Source organism: Symsagittifera roscoffensis, chromosome 9 (genome assembly GCF_963678635.1).
Source record: "Symsagittifera roscoffensis chromosome 9, txSymRosc1.1, whole genome shotgun sequence".
In the NCBI taxonomy this organism is placed as follows: Eukaryota; Metazoa; Xenacoelomorpha; order Acoela; family Convolutidae; genus Symsagittifera; species Symsagittifera roscoffensis.
Genome location: NC_087070.1, coordinates 31,306,308 through 31,324,854, shown reverse-complemented (window position 1 = coordinate 31,324,854; position 18,547 = coordinate 31,306,308). Strand labels below are relative to the sequence as shown.

General features: G+C 36.2%; 2 protein-coding genes across 3 annotated transcripts in view; one reads left to right on the top strand and one right to left on the bottom strand.

Moving 5' to 3' along the window:
• The window catches only part of LOC134854228 (hypoxanthine-guanine phosphoribosyltransferase-like), a 449,675-nt gene that overhangs the window by 341,356 nt on the left and 89,772 nt on the right, over nt 1-18,547 (top strand). The window lies entirely within an intron of this gene.
• LOC134853831 (uncharacterized) overlaps nt 1-18,547 on the bottom strand; it is a 29,395-nt gene that overhangs the window by 2,874 nt on the left and 7,974 nt on the right. For both annotated transcript variants that reach the window (XM_063869754.1, XM_063869755.1), the window contains 8 exons: nt 16,086-16,188; nt 15,919-16,004; nt 13,450-14,231; nt 12,888-13,109; nt 12,013-12,254; nt 6,316-6,428; nt 5,332-5,539; nt 713-908 (listed from right to left, as the gene is read on the bottom strand). In XM_063869754.1, coding sequence (XP_063725824.1) covers nt 713-908; nt 5,332-5,539; nt 6,316-6,428; nt 12,013-12,254; nt 12,888-13,109; nt 13,450-14,231; nt 15,919-16,004; nt 16,086-16,188 — 1,952 coding nt within the window. The remainder of the gene's footprint in view (nt 1-712; nt 909-5,331; nt 5,540-6,315; nt 6,429-12,012; nt 12,255-12,887; nt 13,110-13,449; nt 14,232-15,918; nt 16,005-16,085; nt 16,189-18,547) is intronic.

The window sequence follows — 18,547 nt, the reverse complement described above, 5'->3', positions numbered from 1 at the left end:
CCGCTCGGTTCGTTTTCAGTTTTGGTCCTAATTTGAAATAATGATAGCCTACAGATAGATAAAAAAGTGAAAATGAACGCTAAGAACCGAAAATCAATTTTCGAATTACAAAGCAAAAAATTAACTGCAAGTTTTTTAAATTTTACAAGAGACGTAGCGGAGCTTCGCATCACTTGCAATACAATACAAACATTAAAAAAAGGAAAATAATGAAAATAAAAGGTTGTCGTATGTCTCGATAAAAACTCATACTAGGCAAACGATAAATTTAACCCTATTAGAGAAAATTTGATCAATAGTAAAATTTTTATATCTCGGTGGGAAATCTGAAAATTAAATTCCACTTTCGAAACTAGAACTCTATCACGTTTTTTGTGACCTTTATAATTTGGTTGTTCGATAGTAAAGTTTGCCTTCCTTTTAAAAAATAAAATGAACTGATTTTACAAAGAAATTAATAGTCCTGAAAAAACGAAAAAACCTATATACGTTCAAAAGAATCACGACTACGTTCAACCACGCTTAAAAAAAGAAAAACCATGCAATACGTTCATTGACACTTCTACTTCTACTTTGAATCGGTGTATTTTTTGTGGATCTTTAAGGAGTTGATTTATTTTCCAGCAACGGTTGGCTCAATTTGCTTTTGTTACTTCATCCAATTTCAACTTGATTCTGGTTCTTAATTACTGGTTAACCTCAGTGAACTTACCCGGTACTGAGTGTCGGCCGGCGTCTCTGCACAGAACGGGGGTCTCCCAAGGACCATCTCGTAGAGAATGACCCCCACACTCCACCAGTCGCAGCTCTTATCATAGGGCACCTTCATCAACAACTCAGGCGCTATGTAGTTGGGAGTGCCCACCAGACTATGCGCTAGACATCTGTGTCTCTGTAGCCTCTTGTACCTAAGCACGCAAAAAACAATTCTTAGGCTATTTCAACAAACCATTGTAATGTTATCAACATCAACAGATCATTGGTGCGTTATCAACAAAGTGAATATTCAATTATATTTTCACTTAAATATTCTCACTTGCTTTGCTTCTTTTCACCGTTTCCAATAATAATATAAATTGAAGTTCCAATTTCTGCTCGATAATCTCATAATAGTACAATTACAAATGAGGATGATCATTCATTTTTTTTTGAAAAAAAATCAATTTACATTTAACTTACAGCATCTATCATCAGGTGTACATAATCAATTCGAGTGCATGAAGTTTGTGATGGTGCTGAATAATACCTTGTTTCAAACCCACGCGCTTAAACTACAGATCGACCGATGAAACCACTTGATTTAAATGTAATTTAAGTGACGAATTATGCGTCACAAAACTCAACCAGTTGCATATTTACAATTCATTGTTTGTACACAGAGGCGAAGCGAAGCTTCGCATCACCTGCGATACCACACAAATAACATTGCAAGCTAGCAGACAGAAGAGGAAAAGCCCATTGGATAGGTAAGTTTTTTATTTCACTGGGAAATTCGATAATTTTCACTTTCGAAACTAGAAGTTGATCTCTTTTTTGTGACCTTTACACTTTCGCTGTTCGATAGTGGAGTTTGCCTTCCTTTTAACAAGGAAATGAACTGAACAGAAAATTAAACCGCGAAAAAAAAGTGAACAAATTTTAGGACTTCTGCAAAAAAAACGAAAATAATAATCGCGACCTAAACAAGAGTCTATCGACTTTAAAAAAAAAATAACCAAAAGAGAAATCAAGGAAACCCAAAAACGGATAGAACCATATAATACAAGAGTAAAAAGCTAAAAGAAGTTGTAACAAATCCGTCAAAAATCTTCAAAACGTCAAATAAGATTCATATAGCAAAATTGACAAAAAAATTAATATACATAGTAAATGAAAATAAAATCCTGACAGAAACACTCGCAAACACTATCCAATGAAATGCAATAAAGCGAAAGGAGCTTCGCAATCTGTGCAAAATGTTTCCACCATGAAAATTATTTTCAAAAATCAAGCACTTTTTTCCAATCTTTCTCGCATGCAAGGGATAGGGATTGAAAACAAACTTGTTAAAAGACTAGAAAAGCTCCATTAACTTAAAAACAACAACAGTAACGTTAGTTAGACGGTCACTTCATTCTTAACTCATGCAGTCAGCTTAGCAGTTATTAATTCTGGGTAGCACACAAATCAACATTTTTCTGGCCCAGCCAAAATCGACTCAGATGCTTTCATCCAAAAAATTTGAAGAAAATTGCACACAAAATCATTCCATTCATCAACATCTCAAATTTTATGTTCATCGTCATTCCAAAACATCTCATTCATCTTCACAAAAAACCATCCTTAGACTAAATAGAGCATCGATGATATGGATTAACAGTTTGCTAGTACCGCGTTCCTCAATTGAAACAGTAACTAGACGGAGTATCCCCTCGACTACTTAAGAGGCAAACGAAAAAGTGAACTGAACCAAATCGAATCAAAAGATAAGCTCAATAAAGTACTTATAACACATTTAAGGAAATAATCAATTTTTGACCGCTATCTAAATACTAAAATGGATACTTTTGAAAATCATTCGGCTAAATTGCCTTGAAAAACATTAACCTTGAAAAAAAAATTTTGCCTTATAAAAACAAGTAAGTTACTTGTTTTTGGAAGCTATATCTTCATGAAGAACCGTGCTTTGAAAATCCTCTCGACTTCGTGGAGATGCACTTGAAACCAGTCATGTCCATTAAGAAAATAAACATTTTAAATCGAATTGGTCAAGAAAATTTATAAAAAATCGTTGACATCAATTTGATTTTTTCCAATTAAAATTGAAATCTTTCTTTAGCAAATTAAATTTTTCCCAAGCCTGCTTTAAGTAGTTTTTTTGCCAATTTTGTGTACTGTTCACAACTTTGAAATGAAAACTGAGATTTTTTTCTTTTCCTGTCGCACTCTGAAATCTGAAATTAATTGACAGTAAAATGTGTACTCAAGCGTCGAATCGAATCCTGCTCGAGCAATTTGAATTTTGATTCAATTTAAATTGCTTGATTTGAATTAAAATTAAAAAGAAAAGTTGCTGAACTAAATTGTCTTTTTTTAAAATGGACATTACTGATTCAAAGACTGCAAAATCCATTTCCTGTTTTTGATAACATTTTGCAAGTTAAAACTACATGAACATTTACCCGACCCAGCGGAAAATGACCACGAAATCCGAGAGAACTAGAAGCCCAGCTAGGAGATACCTTTTTGATAAATTTGATTTGTTGTTCTGATGCGTGATGAAATGGGTAATTTGAAAAATTTGAAAATTGGGCTTCATCCAAAACTTTAGTTATTGCTCTATTAAAATAAGAGAAAAATTTTTGCGATTTTTGAATTTTGCCAGACACAATGTTTTTGAACAAATTTTAGGTCTTAGCATTTTATGCACCGATGCTTCCCACAACCTGTTGACTCGATTAAATCCTTGATATCAGATTGAGTTGTTTTCGAGAGGAGTCAAACAGTTTCACAAAACGGACAAGAAATCAAAACATTGGCTTTTCCGAGGGTCATAAGTTTTTGTGTGAAAAAATTTGGGCGGATCCGCTTATTAAGTGGGCTTCCTACAACCCGTTCTACACATTGAAACTAAAATCTCAGATTGGCAAAGGTAGTTTTCGAGAAAAGTCAAAACGTTTCAAAAATCAAGGTAAAACATTCCCGCAAGACACTTTTTCTAAGGCTGTAGAAAGTGGGGTCAGGAAACAAGAGCCAAGTAAATTACGCAGGCACACAGAGTAGTGGAGGGACTTCCCATTGGTACCACTTTTTTAAAAGTTTGAGAAAAACTAAATTAAAAGCAAACTCCAAAGCAACTAAAAAAACGAATAAAAACATAGCCAAACGAAGATCGGAAAAGAGTACTGAACGCAAGTAAACATAAAAAACACTGACTTTCTTGAAAAAATCTTATTTCAAAGAAAAAAATAGATGCCCTTCAGGCTCTTTCAATTTCTACTAGAACAATTTATGATTGCCGCTTTTTTGATACCATGAACCCAACTTGAGAAAACTGGATCAATAGGTAAAGATTTTTCCGCTGGAAAATCTTAAAGAGAAAATTCCACTTTTTGAAAGTAGAAATCGTTCACGTTTTTCCTCACCATTTCCACGTTTGTATTTGGAGAGTGCTATTTACGCCACTTCAGCAGAATAATTTCACAAAGTACATTATACATAAGTGCATCAATATTTTAAGGCTTTTTCCTGAAAAAAAATCAAAAAAAAATCAGCAAGACCTATAAAAGACTCTTCACTACGTTCATTACTTTTGACAGAAAACGCGATCCCACAAATTTTCATAATACAAGTTTTTCTAAACAAATAGGAACATTAAAAACGAGCAACAGAATCTAAAAATCCTTGCTTGTCGTTCAGCAACCGATAAATAGAAATACAGGACCGAAATTTCTACAGAGGCGAAGTGGAGCTTCGCATCACTTGCGATACAAAATTGTATGACTGTGATTGCCATCAAAAAATGACAAAAAAATGCCGAAACGAAATGCACCATAAGAAACTTTACAAAAAATAAATCGAACCTTTCTGTGGGACTTAAGCCGGCAAAAACTAGCAGACACGCAAGTTAAGATTTTTCGAAAATTTTTAGTTTCGACGAAAAAAACAGGTCCGTACTGTAAAAAAAAAGCAGACAAACAGAAGTCCGTCCAAGATTTTTTGACACGCGGACAATTTTCCGCTTAAGGAAACAGTTCCTGGTCAGATTTGAACCATTGACCTTTGCCTTTAAAGGCAGGTGCGTTACCTCTTCGCCAAATACGTAAACTAACGTCCAACTAACTTTGATATGAACTAAAGTTAAAACGATTCAAGCGATTCGGTTAAACTAGTTGTTAACCCGCAAAAAGTATATATTCCTGTTTGACAAAGCTGGCTAATCGCAAGCGTAATTAACCATGCGAATCAGAGGACTGGCCATTACGTGAGACAAAAACGCGAAAACGAACGGTCGTCCCAAAAACTTAACTGGATTCAAATATACACATGCTCTTGCCCGAGCCAATTTTCTATCAAGTAAAAAATATACACGCCTAAAATAGCAAAATGACAATGGCAAACAAGCGGCAACGACCCAAAATAAATTTAAAAATTCTCGCATCATTCAAGAGTAAAACAATGTATTAATTTGCCTCTCTAGGCTCACATATAAATTTAATTCCATCGAGGCAATATGGCTTATGCAGTATAAAAACTGGGAGAAACTGATCAAAGAAATGTGTGACCTTTATTGGAGAAAAATTGGCCTCGTACTAAAACACGAAGGTTCGGTTATGCAGAGAATTAACTGACCTGTCAAGAGGCTTCACCCTCTTACACTCATTGGTCCCATCAGCGCCGCCATTCTCCTGTTCACAGTTAATACCATGTAGGGCGTTACTCTTATTTGGCTGAGTGTTGTCTGCCGTTGTATTATTATCAGTACAGCAATTGCACTCTTGCTGCACCATCTTTTCCCACTCCTCGTCGTCCATCTCAAAATTATCGTCCTGCAATTTTCCTAAATCAGAAAACAAAACTTAACCATACTACCCATCAATTACCGAACGGGGAGTCGAAAAACGCGTTCATGTCCAATTATAGTATGGAAAGGTTTGTTATTTTTTGCATTTTTCGCTCAATATTTTTGCATAGAAAATGTGCAGAATAGTTGGTAAATCTTACGAGTAGTTTTGCAAAAAAATCCAAAGTTTTGTGCCTATGATGTTGGCGTTACATGATAAACGCAGAGGCGAAGCAGAGCCCTGCAACAGCGATATAACACAAATACAGCATGATACTCAAAAACGATTGAAAAATTTGAGCAAAGTTACCTTAGTAACATATATTATTTTAAAATTCATGTTTTTCTTCAAAGAGGGCCGGAGAAGTTGATTACAAGCTTTCTAAAATACATTCTCAAAGATAAATATTTATATTTTTTAAAAATAACTAGGTAAATAAGCCAGCACCCAATCATCTTAAATATTTTCTGGAAAAAATCTTCTATGTAGCAAATGAAAAACCAACAAATTAAAAACGAATACTAGAGTGACCATACAGTTAACAAGTTAATTACGGTAAAAAGACTAATACCCGGTTGCAATACCCTTGCTGATCGAATGTTGTTTTACTCTTTTGCTGATGTTGTTTCTAACGACTTACAAAAATTATATAAATTCTTTCTTGTTCTTTCTTTCTTTCTTTATCTTCATTTTTTCTTCCTTAGTTAACTGTAACAACTTGCAGATTCAAATGAACTTAGCATCAAACAATGTTAAAGACTGGAATATTTACCATTCTGGTAGTATTTCGAGCTGTGCGTCCACTTAAAGCCAGTGCACAGTCCGAAGTCAGTGAGCTTTATGTGTCCTTCCTTGTCGATCAGAATATTGTCAGGCTTGATATCCCTAAACAGTCAACTCTTTAACATATGAAACATAGCCAATCGAAGATTGGAAACGAGTCAAGAACGCAAGTAAAAATATAAAAAAACACTTTCTTGAAAAAATCTAAACTTTCGAATTTCCAAGAAGAAAATAGATGCCCTTTGAATTTCTAGAACCATTTATGCTTGGCACTTTTTTGATTACATTAACACAACTTGGGAAAACTGGATCAACAGGTAAAGCTTTTGTTCCCCTGGAAATCTAAAAATTATATTCCACTTTCGAAACTAGAAAACCTTCACATTTTTTCGCGCCATTTCCACGTTCGTATTTGGAGAGTGCTATTTACATCAATTTCAGCGGATGAATTTCAATTGAACTCAAAAATTGCATATATACCTAGGTGCACCTAAGTTCCGGAAAAAAATCAGCAAGACCTATATAAGAGTCTTTACTACGTTCATTAGTCTTAAAACGGCATTGGATCGCAAAGGCTTCCATCGATAAACTAATAAATACACTATAAATATTTCTAAACCAAATCGACCGGGCTCTGTACTAATGCAAATGCACTCACAGAAACGTCAAAACGTCTCAGAGCTTGAACTCAACTTATTCGATTTCAGGAACGTTTCAAAAAACTATTTTCAAAATGAACAACCAATCTAAGGCTTTTCACTATAAACAAAACTTGTTTAAAAACTTGACTATTTGAAGATAATTTAGTGTTCGCACGAATATACAAACGAGCAACCCGTTGTACTCAAAAATTGTACAGATATATGAGACCACAGATACCTTAGAAAAAAAACTGGTACAAAAACATCAAAGCCAGAGAGTGGCGGGTTGTAGTACAATATTCAACAATTAGTATGCTTAAAAAACAGAAATCAGCCTCCCTCTTTAGCCAAAAATCATCGTTTTCTGGTAATTATGGTCAATTTTTCTGGAAAATCTTTTTGCAGCTCGAGTTCGAACTAAAACAAGGATAGCCATTTACTATGAAAGTAGCACAGAAGGTTTCGACCATATTCATTAAAAAAACTAGGTTTTTTTTTCTTCAAATTAGTGTCAGTTTTAGTGTAAGGTGTGATTCGAGAACTATTTAAACGCGCAGAAAATAAGATCGGCAACATTTTTTTTTCAAAAAAGAATACTAAACAAAAAACAACAACTTTTTAAAACAATTTCAAAGTATATATTTATTTTCTGTAGAAAACTTTTTTTATTTTGTTAGAAAAACTTTATAGCCAAAAAACAAAAAGCAGCCAACAGACAGTTGGAAAACAGTCAATGAACGCAATTAAAGACTTGTTTTTTAAAAACATCTCAATTTCAAAGAAAGAAGTAGATGGACTTGAAGCTCTTTGAATTTCTGGAACAATTTATGCTTTTTTGAACAATTTTGATACACTTAACCCAACTGGAGAAAACTGGATCAATAAGTAAATTTTTTATTGCGCTGGGAAAACTGAAAATTTAATTTCATTTTGCTTATCAGTTTAACACTTTGGCTGTTCGATAGAGGAGTTCGCCTTCCTTTTAACAAGAGTAAACAGTCAAACAACAAAAAACTAAATTTGAGCCTGAGCAATTTTAGGATTTTCCTGGAAAAAAATCATCGCGACCTATATAAGAGTCTGTACTACGTCCATCGACTCGAAAATTTCATACCGGTTTTTCTCAAAACTGGCAAAGTATTTGGAATTTTTTTGTGTCATTCGGATCACGACTGGAAGAGCTTTAATATGCTTTATCACTCAACGCAGTCCGATGATTATTTGTAGAAACTTGAATTTGCGTGAAAAAAAAACACCAGAAAAAAAAATCCTCCCCATTTTCAATGGTGGGAACAAAAAGCATTCTAGTACATCAGTCTTCCTCATCACATATTCATTTCAGATGCAGTATTTGCGTACAACTAGAAAACAAATGTGACACGCTCAGCCACACACACACATCCACCCACTTGGTGGGAAGGAGACTATTAATTATTAAGGTTCACTAATAACTTCAGATTCGTATATACTGAAAAAGCAAGGTCCGGCCGCGACTCGAACCTCAGACCAAAGGATGCCAAGGTAACTGCATAACATCCAGGTAAAGTGGGAAGGAGACTGGAAATTATCAAGGTTCACTAATAACGCGAACTCAATAGCAAGTGTGCGTGTTGGTCTTTCAGGATAATTCAACTTCAACATGTGCGTGTTTAGCAACCTAACCACCCATCCACGGAGATAACATTGCTTAGCTTCTTCAATACTGCAGTTATAATCGAGTTCACGACTACATTTGAGATCGTTTCGTGAGTTTCAGAAGGATTACTTTCATAAACAGATAATTGTGTGTGTGTTTGTGTTCAGCAGACCACCCACCAACACACCACATGACAAAATGAAAGGAAGATGAGCAAAATCTTAAATATCAATAGGTTACTTCGATGAGCAAACAGTACACCACACACGGGCTCGGTCACTTCTCGAAACTACCTTGTAATTGGATAAAATGAATTACTCAGTGCTTGGAAATGTTTTGTCAAGCCAAAAAAGACGACATCCGACATTTCATTGATCAAAAAAAATTATTCGATATCACCTTTTCCAGATTAGTAAAATACTGTACATTCCAATTAAAAGGCTAATAATGCTCGTCTTTCGTCAAAAAAATGAAATTTTGTAGTTTTTCAGTTTCGCAACATTTGAAAGACCTTTTAGTACACACCAGGAACAACATGACATCGATGATATAAGATTAACCATTTTGCAGTTCTGGGATTTATCGCTATGTATTTCATGGATATCATTCGAAAAAACAAGAGATGTATTATCTTCAACATTACGCAGCTTCTTCGATACCGCAGTTATAACGGAGTTCACGACTACATTTGAGATCGTTTCTTGAGATTCAGAAGGATTACTTTCATTAACAGATAATTTATTGATAGAATCGTCGATAATAGACAGTAGAGAATTGGTCTTGACAGCACACTTCAGCTGTGAAACGCATTTGCGAAGTGAGCAGCAGAGCATCTTTTCTAAGTTTCTAATTCATCTTCTGAACAGTATACACTGGTTCTCAATTGTTGGGTAAATTGTAGCAAGAACAAACACAAGAGGAGGCCAAGCAGAGCCTGGGACTCAAACGTAAGACCAGAGGATACCAAGGCAACTGCATAACCTCCAGACAAAGTAGGAAGGAGACTGGAGTTATACAGGTTCACTAATAACGCAAGCTCAACTTCTTACAAATTTGTAAGAAAAATTGTTTCCGGGGAACAGAGTCTAGTTTCCGATTACAAGAAACTTGCTCTAGCAAGTTTAATAAGGATTTGAACAACTAAAAAAAAACAATTGATATAAGCAAAGAAAAACTGGTGCAATAACCGTTTCTTGAGAAAAAGAAGTCAACTGCCGATATCCAGGAGACGGAAACAAATACATAATGTTTCGTTCCTTCCAGAAATTCAAATCACAGTTACGTAATTCGATATCTAAAAGTCCTCTGTTGAGGACTAACCAGGTATATTATCCGATTCGCAGCAAAATCAGCTCTAAAATGGACTTAACAAACGACAGCAAATGCTAATTAATAAGTTTCTCACAATAATAAGGCTATCAAAACATCATTCACACAGAGGCGAGAACACGACAGAAAGCAGCTCTATAAAGTGCAATAAGGAAAAGTAGATATAAGCCTCGATTTAGTTAAATTCGGCTATCGAACTCCGACCGATCGCGACCAACAGCTGATGAGCCTCGTGCACTAACCACTGAGCCGCGAACATCTTATTAATCACAAACACTAGCCACAAATGAAGCATAGAACAGATGCTATGAAATTTTCAATACTACAGATCGAGAGTATAGCGGAAGTGCCACCAATTAAGTGAACACTTTTAAATGCGGTTTAGGTTCAAAAAAAAGAAGGTTAGTATTAACACACTATACTGGTCACTAGTGTAATCACAACAGTTTATCACAACATTTTCCACAGAGACGAAGCTCAGCTTCAAACCACTTGCAATACAAAAAAGAAAATGAAAAAAAAATAGAAAAATTTGAAAAAACTAGATCTATCAAAACAGTTCATGCTAGTGTTGAAACAAAAACATGCCATGGCAAAATAACGTGAAATAAGCCTCGGCAGATAATGTACCCAGCGGAAAGAAAGCAGAAAATGCCTTAACCGAAACCCTTTAAGCCGAAAAAAATCAACAATACTTATGACTTCAGACTTATGAAAAGTTAATAAGTCCCCCAACACATAAAGACTCAAAAAATTTGATTGCTCGTCAAAGAAAACAATCTGAGGCTACTAAGCCGATATAATATAGACCGAACTTATTAAGCCCAAACAAAAGGAAAATGGAAAAAGTAAATTCAAAAAAAATTAAGACTAATAAGAAGTTATTAAGTCTCCATAACCCTCGAAACACAGACGGGCGCACAAGCTTTTTTCGCTCGTCGAGAGACGGAGACGCAAAATGAGGCCATTAAACCGATTTATTAAGCCGATAACTATCAAGCCGAAAAAAAGGAAAACAACAAAAGTCCAAAAAGTATTGTTGTCATCAAAAACTTGAACTATAATTTCCATTAAGATTTTTAGCATTTTGTGCGATCCCAAGATGAGCATTAAAATATGTTTCAGCTGAAGCGACTCGAAATCAGATCACTAAGCCGATAAAAATATGCCGAAATCATTCGGCAGAATGAAACCATTGGGCAGAAAAAAAAACAAATTATTCGAGAACAAGGTTAGTAAAATTACAAACAGCAGAGGTAAAACAGAACACTAAAAGCAAGAATAATGTTTTAAAAACTTATAAAAATCTACAATTCGGCAACTAAGCCGACAAAACACAAGCAGATAATAATACGTCTGCAAGTTAGTTTCGAAACGGACTATTTCCAGTTTGAAAAAAAAAACAGGTCCTGTGAGATTCGAACCCAGAACTTTTGCCGTTACCTCCAGACCAAGTGTGCACGAGACGCAAAGAAATTTGAACTAAATATGAGCTGAACCTAAATTTACCACTTCTAATTTTGACCATTATGTGAACAAATATATTTACGGGAAAAAATCGCAAGGGTAATGACAACAACTAAACTTAAAAGAATAGCACTAAACAGCAAAACTCAAACTTGAAAGTAAACAACTTGACTTTTGCTGAAAAAAAATCAGTCACAACCCTAACTTGGTTCAATGGCACTTTAGGTTTTATTGCCTTAAACTAACAATGACTTCGTTGTTTGTCAGTTTAATCTTTAGATCTTGCAAATGAGACAGGAATGTCATGCGTGAGTTTGTCAAGAAGGATTTTTAAAAAATGGGATTGGAAGCTGTTTTATCAGTTCAATCACAGCTCGTCGACTCCATCTGGCGATTATTTTCTTGTATCTGACTTTCTCGAAAACACACCTGGTTCAAAAGTTTTCCATCAATATTGTTGATCGGATAAAGAAAGCTAAACGATAAAACAGTGATAAAGAAATACGATGAGTTTCGTCGGTTATATCACACTGCGGCAATGTTTGTCTTCTTTTCAAGCTCAGTTACAGGCTGCTTTCTTTTCCTACAATTGAGTTGTTGTAAATAATGGTACCTGTGAATGAATCCCAACTCGTGCACGTATTGTATGGCCAGTATCATTTCCGCAGTGTAGAATCTGGCCATGGGTTCGGGGAAGTAGTCCTTCTTGATCAGCAGACTCATCAAGTCTCCCCCTGGGATGAACTCCATAAGGAGGTAGAGGTTGTGCTTGTCCTGGAAGGAGAGGAACAGCTTCACCACCCACTCGTTGTCCGCTTGTGCCAGAATGTCCCGCTCAGCTCGCACGTGACCAGCCTGAACACAAATTATTTCGATTTTAATTCATTCATCTAACATGTTGCAGAAGAAACTGATTCACGTATCATACATAAATGATAGAATATCAACATTCACTTTTAAACAACAGAAATGTCCTTACAATGCATTTTTATAGAAGTGAACTCTCGTGACAAACGCATGTTAAGAAGAGTGTGAATAGACCAATTGATAAGTTTGGCTTTATGGTAACAAATCACTCCTCTAAATCATTCAAAGAAGCAATCAGTGCAACAAGGAAACCAACTTATAACGCTCCTCACTGTCACAAGAGATATTCCGTTTTGGAATCTAGGAAAGTTTATGATTGAGTACGGCAGGCAATCGGCAGTCTTAAAGTGTCATTATTAGTTATCATGTAGACAATAGCCCATTTGATGTCCAATAGTCATACTAAGTCAGCTCAATTTGAAAAACTTTCAAGCTTGATTCTGAAAAGTCTTACATAATTATTGGCTAATGTCTTCATTTTCGCAGAATTTAGGCATGAAATTTTTCAAATAGTGACTCAACTGCCACTAAGTCGCTGAAACTCGTCGTTACCTTTTACTTCAGCAATACGTAATCAAAATTGGTCTCCTCTATTCCAATACTGTATATCCAACAACTCACCTGGTTCTTTTTGAGGATGTGTCTTTTGTTGAGGACCTTCATAGCGTAGAGCTGTGCGTCCTCGGCTGACCTGACAAGTTTCACCTCTCCAAATCCCCCCACTCCCAACTGGTCTATCTCGCGGAAGTCATCTATGGACACCTTACATCTTCTCCTTCTCAGGAGGTTGCTCTCGTGCTTGTGGAAACTTCCCAACATCTCGTCCTTATCTGAGGAGCCAATCTACAAAACAACACCAGCATAATTAATTTCTAACCACACAATGCAACTACTTTTTTACTAACCCGATACTGCCGCTCGCTAATAATCTGGGTTAATATAAACAACAACTGTGCAAACCGGTCTCATTTTAGAACAAAATTAATACATTCACTGATAGATGTCAATTCACGCTGGCGTCTCCTAAACGCAATTAATTACAGAAAGCTCTAAGAATTTTTTTGAGCAAGAATTTTATAATTAAGAACAAATTAAAGAGCAAATCGCAAGCGAAGGTTGATTTGGAGGTCGCGTAATCATTGCAACATTTAATATTATTTCATTGAATTTGTGATGTTCTTACCGATTCCTGTTCCACTTGGTGTCTTCTCTTCTCTCTCTGCAGCGGAAAACTCATCACACTTTCCATGTGCTGCTCCATGTAGAACTTGTATGCATTCGCACTCTGCTTCTTCACCTTCTTTTCCCCTCCCGCACTTGCTCCATCCCCATTTGATGACGTAAACATCACTTCTCTGCCCATACTCTCTTTTCTAGTTGGCGATGGCGAGGGATCCTGCAGTTCCTGATGATGTTGCTGTTGAGAGGAAGTGACTTTTGTTGATATGTCATGAATTTGCACATTATTGCTAGTCTCTTCGTTCATCATTGCCTCCTCGTCACTTCCATTTTTTGGGGTCATTCGGTCAAACGCGGCAAATGAGTTAACTGACAGAGAATTTTTCAGAGTTGAACTGAGTTCATCGCCTGATTTGACGCTGCCTCCTCCGCCACTCGACCCACCCGAACTTCTTTTAGAGGGACTATATCTCGACTGATCAATCGGAGGAGGGGCATTGCGATTTGGACGCTGTCTGTCAACTGTACCATTTGATGTCGCACCGGGCGGAGGGGGTGGTGCGTACGGTGGAGGTGCTTTCTTTGGGGGTATTGGCGGAGGCTGATGCGTGGGGAACTTAGCATTTTGTTGCACAGATTTGATATAAGTTGGCAGCTGTTTCTTCGAGGGCAGAACAGCAAAACCCCCAGGCGTGGATGACAAGTTGTGTACCTGGTGCATGTTGAGGAGTGGCGAGCCAATCCCCGCACTTGAGGGTGTCACTCCGTAACATTCACTTTGCGAGTCTAAAACACAATCACAACAACAAAAATTAGCTTCAAAAATGTGATACGTTGCAAATAAACAATTTGTAAGTATCAGGCAGGACGGTTTATAGAAAAGCTTTTCCAGTTAATTTGATAGTGCAATCATATTTCATCCAAATCCTTTCGTTTGCAGCCACATAAACGAACGCTCCTATCATTTCGCTTTATAGGAGATCTTCAACAAAACACTAAGTTAAAAAAAATAGCCAATTCTGTGCAAAGAGTACAGAATATTAGGACCACAGTTAACTTTAAAAAAATTTAAAACGAAAAAAACTATGTCTTTGTCTTTACTGTGCGGGTGATATGCTAGTGTTCATTTTAAAACAATTGAGTGTGCACGAACTAAATTTGAAAACTCTAATGCATAAAATAGTCGTTTCATTTTCAATCATATTTACATGCTACTACGATAGTTTTTGTACATATATTACTCTGACACATAAATGTTATTCAAAAAATAAAATTTTACACTTCTTTTGCCAAAAGTTTCGCTTTAAACTGAAATATAAACACAGCTCGAAGAAAAAGACAGAACCATCCAGTTATTTAAATTAATTCTGCCACCTGTTGTAATATATTTGAACGCCACAAACTTGAAAAACGCAACAAATTTGAACGAAAAACACTACGTTGAAACCATACCGAAAACTACAATAACTTCTAAAAGTTGTGCGCAGAAAATTTTCAGTCAAATGTTCCGGGAGAAATATGTTTACACAGGCGAAGGAAAGCTTCGCAATACATGCGATACAAAAACATTAGGATACAAAAGAGTCGATAGAAAAACCGAATTTTTTTTGGGAAACTCAAGTTGAAAAAATTACTTCAAATAAATAACAACTAGATCTACAACAATTGTCATGTATCGAGAAAACTGGTATGCATTTTTTTCGATTTTCCACTAGACAATTTTGAAAATTCATTTGAAACCCGAATCCACGCTGAAAGGGATTTCGCTTTAACATGATACTATAGTTGACATTCCGCGATGCCTCTATGAGGTAGCTAAAATCGTTGGAAACAACATAGCCACCAAACATTTGAAAAGAATCGATGAACGCAAAGAAAAAACCCGTGTTTTTCGGAAAGAACGATATTTCGAGTTGCATAGTAAACAATGTGTCTTTAAAACTCTTTTGAGTTTCAAAACAATTTATGATTGTTGCTTTCTTGATAAAATTAGCCCAACTTGAGAAAATTGGATCAATTGATAAACTTTTGATTCTGCTGAAAATCTAAATCCACTTCGGAATTAGAAACTGATCACGTTTTTCGTAACTTTTACACTTTTGCTGTTCGATTGCGGACCTTTCATCCTTTTAATCCATGAATTGAACTGAAATTACGAAATCGAAAGTCAAACCGCAAAAATCAAATTTGAGCGTCAACAAAATGTCTGGAAAAAAATCATCACGACCTATATAAGAGTCCTGACTACCTTCACCGACTCCTATAAACACTATAGCCATATCGCCATAGTTCCTACCCACTCCGTGAAATGGTCGGAACGAAACCTAAAACACGCAACCGAATACAAAATCATTTCAGTTTTGGTCCGAACAAAAACACATTGCACAGGGTTGGTTTCCCACATTAGACCAGCAAGTTAGAGCTGCTCTAAATACAAAGTCAGCCAAACAAGGGATAAATGAGAAACAAATACCAGAAAAGATACTGCTGGAGATCTCTGAACTTGCTGGAGACATAGGTCGCACATTTTCTTCAGTCAGAGCACAGTTAGCAGCGGTCCTGTAAAATTGTAAAATAATATCTTGGGTTATTCGAGACAGAAAATCACGATATTCAGGCAGACAATTAGCTTTTGCGTACCTGATAATAGGAGTTCGATGAATGTTCGAATTGTTCCCCATATTCTGTTGTTGCAGAGAACTCAGTTGCGACCTCGCTGAGCTATATTGATCAGACGCAGCACCTTAAACAAACCAAAATGAAGGTATTTGACATTGCTGCAAGCAATTTTTCTTCTGGTAAAATTCTATCGTCGAGCAAATAGAAAATTTGACTGCACCCTGACTTTCGCAATTTTTTTCTGACCACTTTTAAGTCAAATACAACTGAATGAAAACGAGCTACTTTTTTCCAATTTCGGAATCAGCAAGCTCTTGAAATTTAATTAACCTTTTTTTTGTTGCGATTTTTTTGCGGAGATTATGGTTATCATAAAATCAAGAAATTATTGAAATCAAATTTTTGATGATTTCGTAAGTGTAATAATTTGGAAAAAAAGGTCAATTGAGCGGGTCTTTCTGTCATGCGACGGTTAGAGTACAGTTTAATTAAAGGATAACGACATAGACAAATATTTTAAGATAATTCGTATTAAATTGTATCATATAAGAATCTAGGTGATTAACATTTGGGATCTACCCTCTTCGCTAAATTTACGTATCAAATTGTCTATATGATATTTGGGTTTTAACCTTTATTACACTCTTTAATATACAGAATTGCACTCTTCTGGAGTGCCAAAACTACTTAGGCTATAAAATGGATTGTAAAACAGTATAATTTGTTTGATTTTTTGCTCACTTTTTCAGCCAATTTCCGGATAATTTAAGTAGACTCTGCCGCAGCTCCTCTAGTCCACCAAAAAACTTAATGGAACAAAACTACTCTCACTGTCTCTATATCCAGAAAAACTTGCAGATTTAAAGCTTTGCTGAAGTCAAAAGGCGTCTGATATGGTTTTGACTTAGCGTGTGGGTTAAAAAGATTCGGCCTGAAACAGCCTCCCCAGAGACCATTAGCCACCAATCTCTTCGCGTCATCCTCAGAAGTAGTTTTCTGGCTAGAAAGCTTTGGTCTTAACGCAATTGAAAATTCGGATCTACCTTAACAGACTTTATCTCAGAGTGTAGCAAAGATAACAGGAGTTTCGATTTGTCTTGTTAGAAAAAATTGTCCACAAGGGGGGAAAGTATGTGGGGTATTTGGAGGTCCCCATCCTTATCTTCCTTGTAAACAGTTCGACGCTTTTTGTGTAAGGCTAGATTTATTTGAAAACTATTTTCTGTCAAGTTAGTTACCATTTCTTGCTTTTTAACAGAGAGCGTGATGTATCGTTTCTCAATTTTAGTAATTAAACTTAGATTGTTCTGTCTCAGCTACTTCTAGATTTTTACGTTTTAATGACTCATGTATGGCTCTTCAATACTAATTCTTATACAAGTGTGTGTGTGTGTGGAAAGATTCAGGTCTCCCATTTTTAATCATGGGGATATCACACTACAGGAGTTGTAAGCTGTTAGGTTTGTTTCGAGAGTTTTAATAACTAACTTAAAGCACAGCTCTACAATCGGTTTGCATAGATTAGATGTTAGGTTAAAATGAGTCAACACCCTTCATTCACGGGCTTCTAAGATCGAGGGACCAAGGGCCGTGTTTTTCCAGTCCTGGTTCATAATCACGTGCTCTGTAATCGTTTAAATAGATTTGTACCTTCGTACACTAACTGCCTCACCTACCCACAATTTCATCTGAACCCTCACTATGTTTTACCGTGCTGGCATCCTCTTCTTTTTTTTATGGAAATGACTTCTTCAGATTTTCCTTATAACGCTTTTTAATAGTTTTTTACGATATTCTGACGACATCGCCTTTCCTCTAATGGCCGAAAAATCACTGTTACGTCTGTAACAGCAGCCTGCGAGATGGAGTTTGAAGCAACACAAGTCAGGTATCATTCATGATACATGCAGCAGCCTAGCTCTTAGCGGTGGTTATTACAGCGGTTTAAATACTCTCGCTGCACGTCTCCAAGTTCCTTAGCCACAGACACTCAGCCAAACACAAACTCCCCCTATTGCAGCTTCACTCAACGATGATCAAACACCAGCCCAGAGCTGATGGAAAATACAGGGAAAACTTACAACGAAAAGTTCACAGGAAAACGGCCTTTCTGATCCTTGCAACAACCAAAGTAGGTTGAACTCTATAGAAACCCTCAGCAGATCTTAAAACAAGCTAATCGGAAGCAAAGAAAATGCATTTGCAAAGAATACTGCAATGATATTTCCACACCTGTTGCTATGTAAAACCAAGTCGAGAAGCCGATGAATTCGCTTCTAGAACTACGACTTCAACAGGGCAAAATGGATATCTGATTGATGTAAACATCGAGCTGAAATCAATGCAAATTCTGTTCAACAAGCTTGAGTACAGCTAATCTTGAGTACCATTGCACAACTGACAGATTCTTTCAAAGGAGTTCTGACACTTGAAGAGACTGTCAAAAGTCGAAAAAAACTCATAAGCGTCCCCCAGCCAAGCCA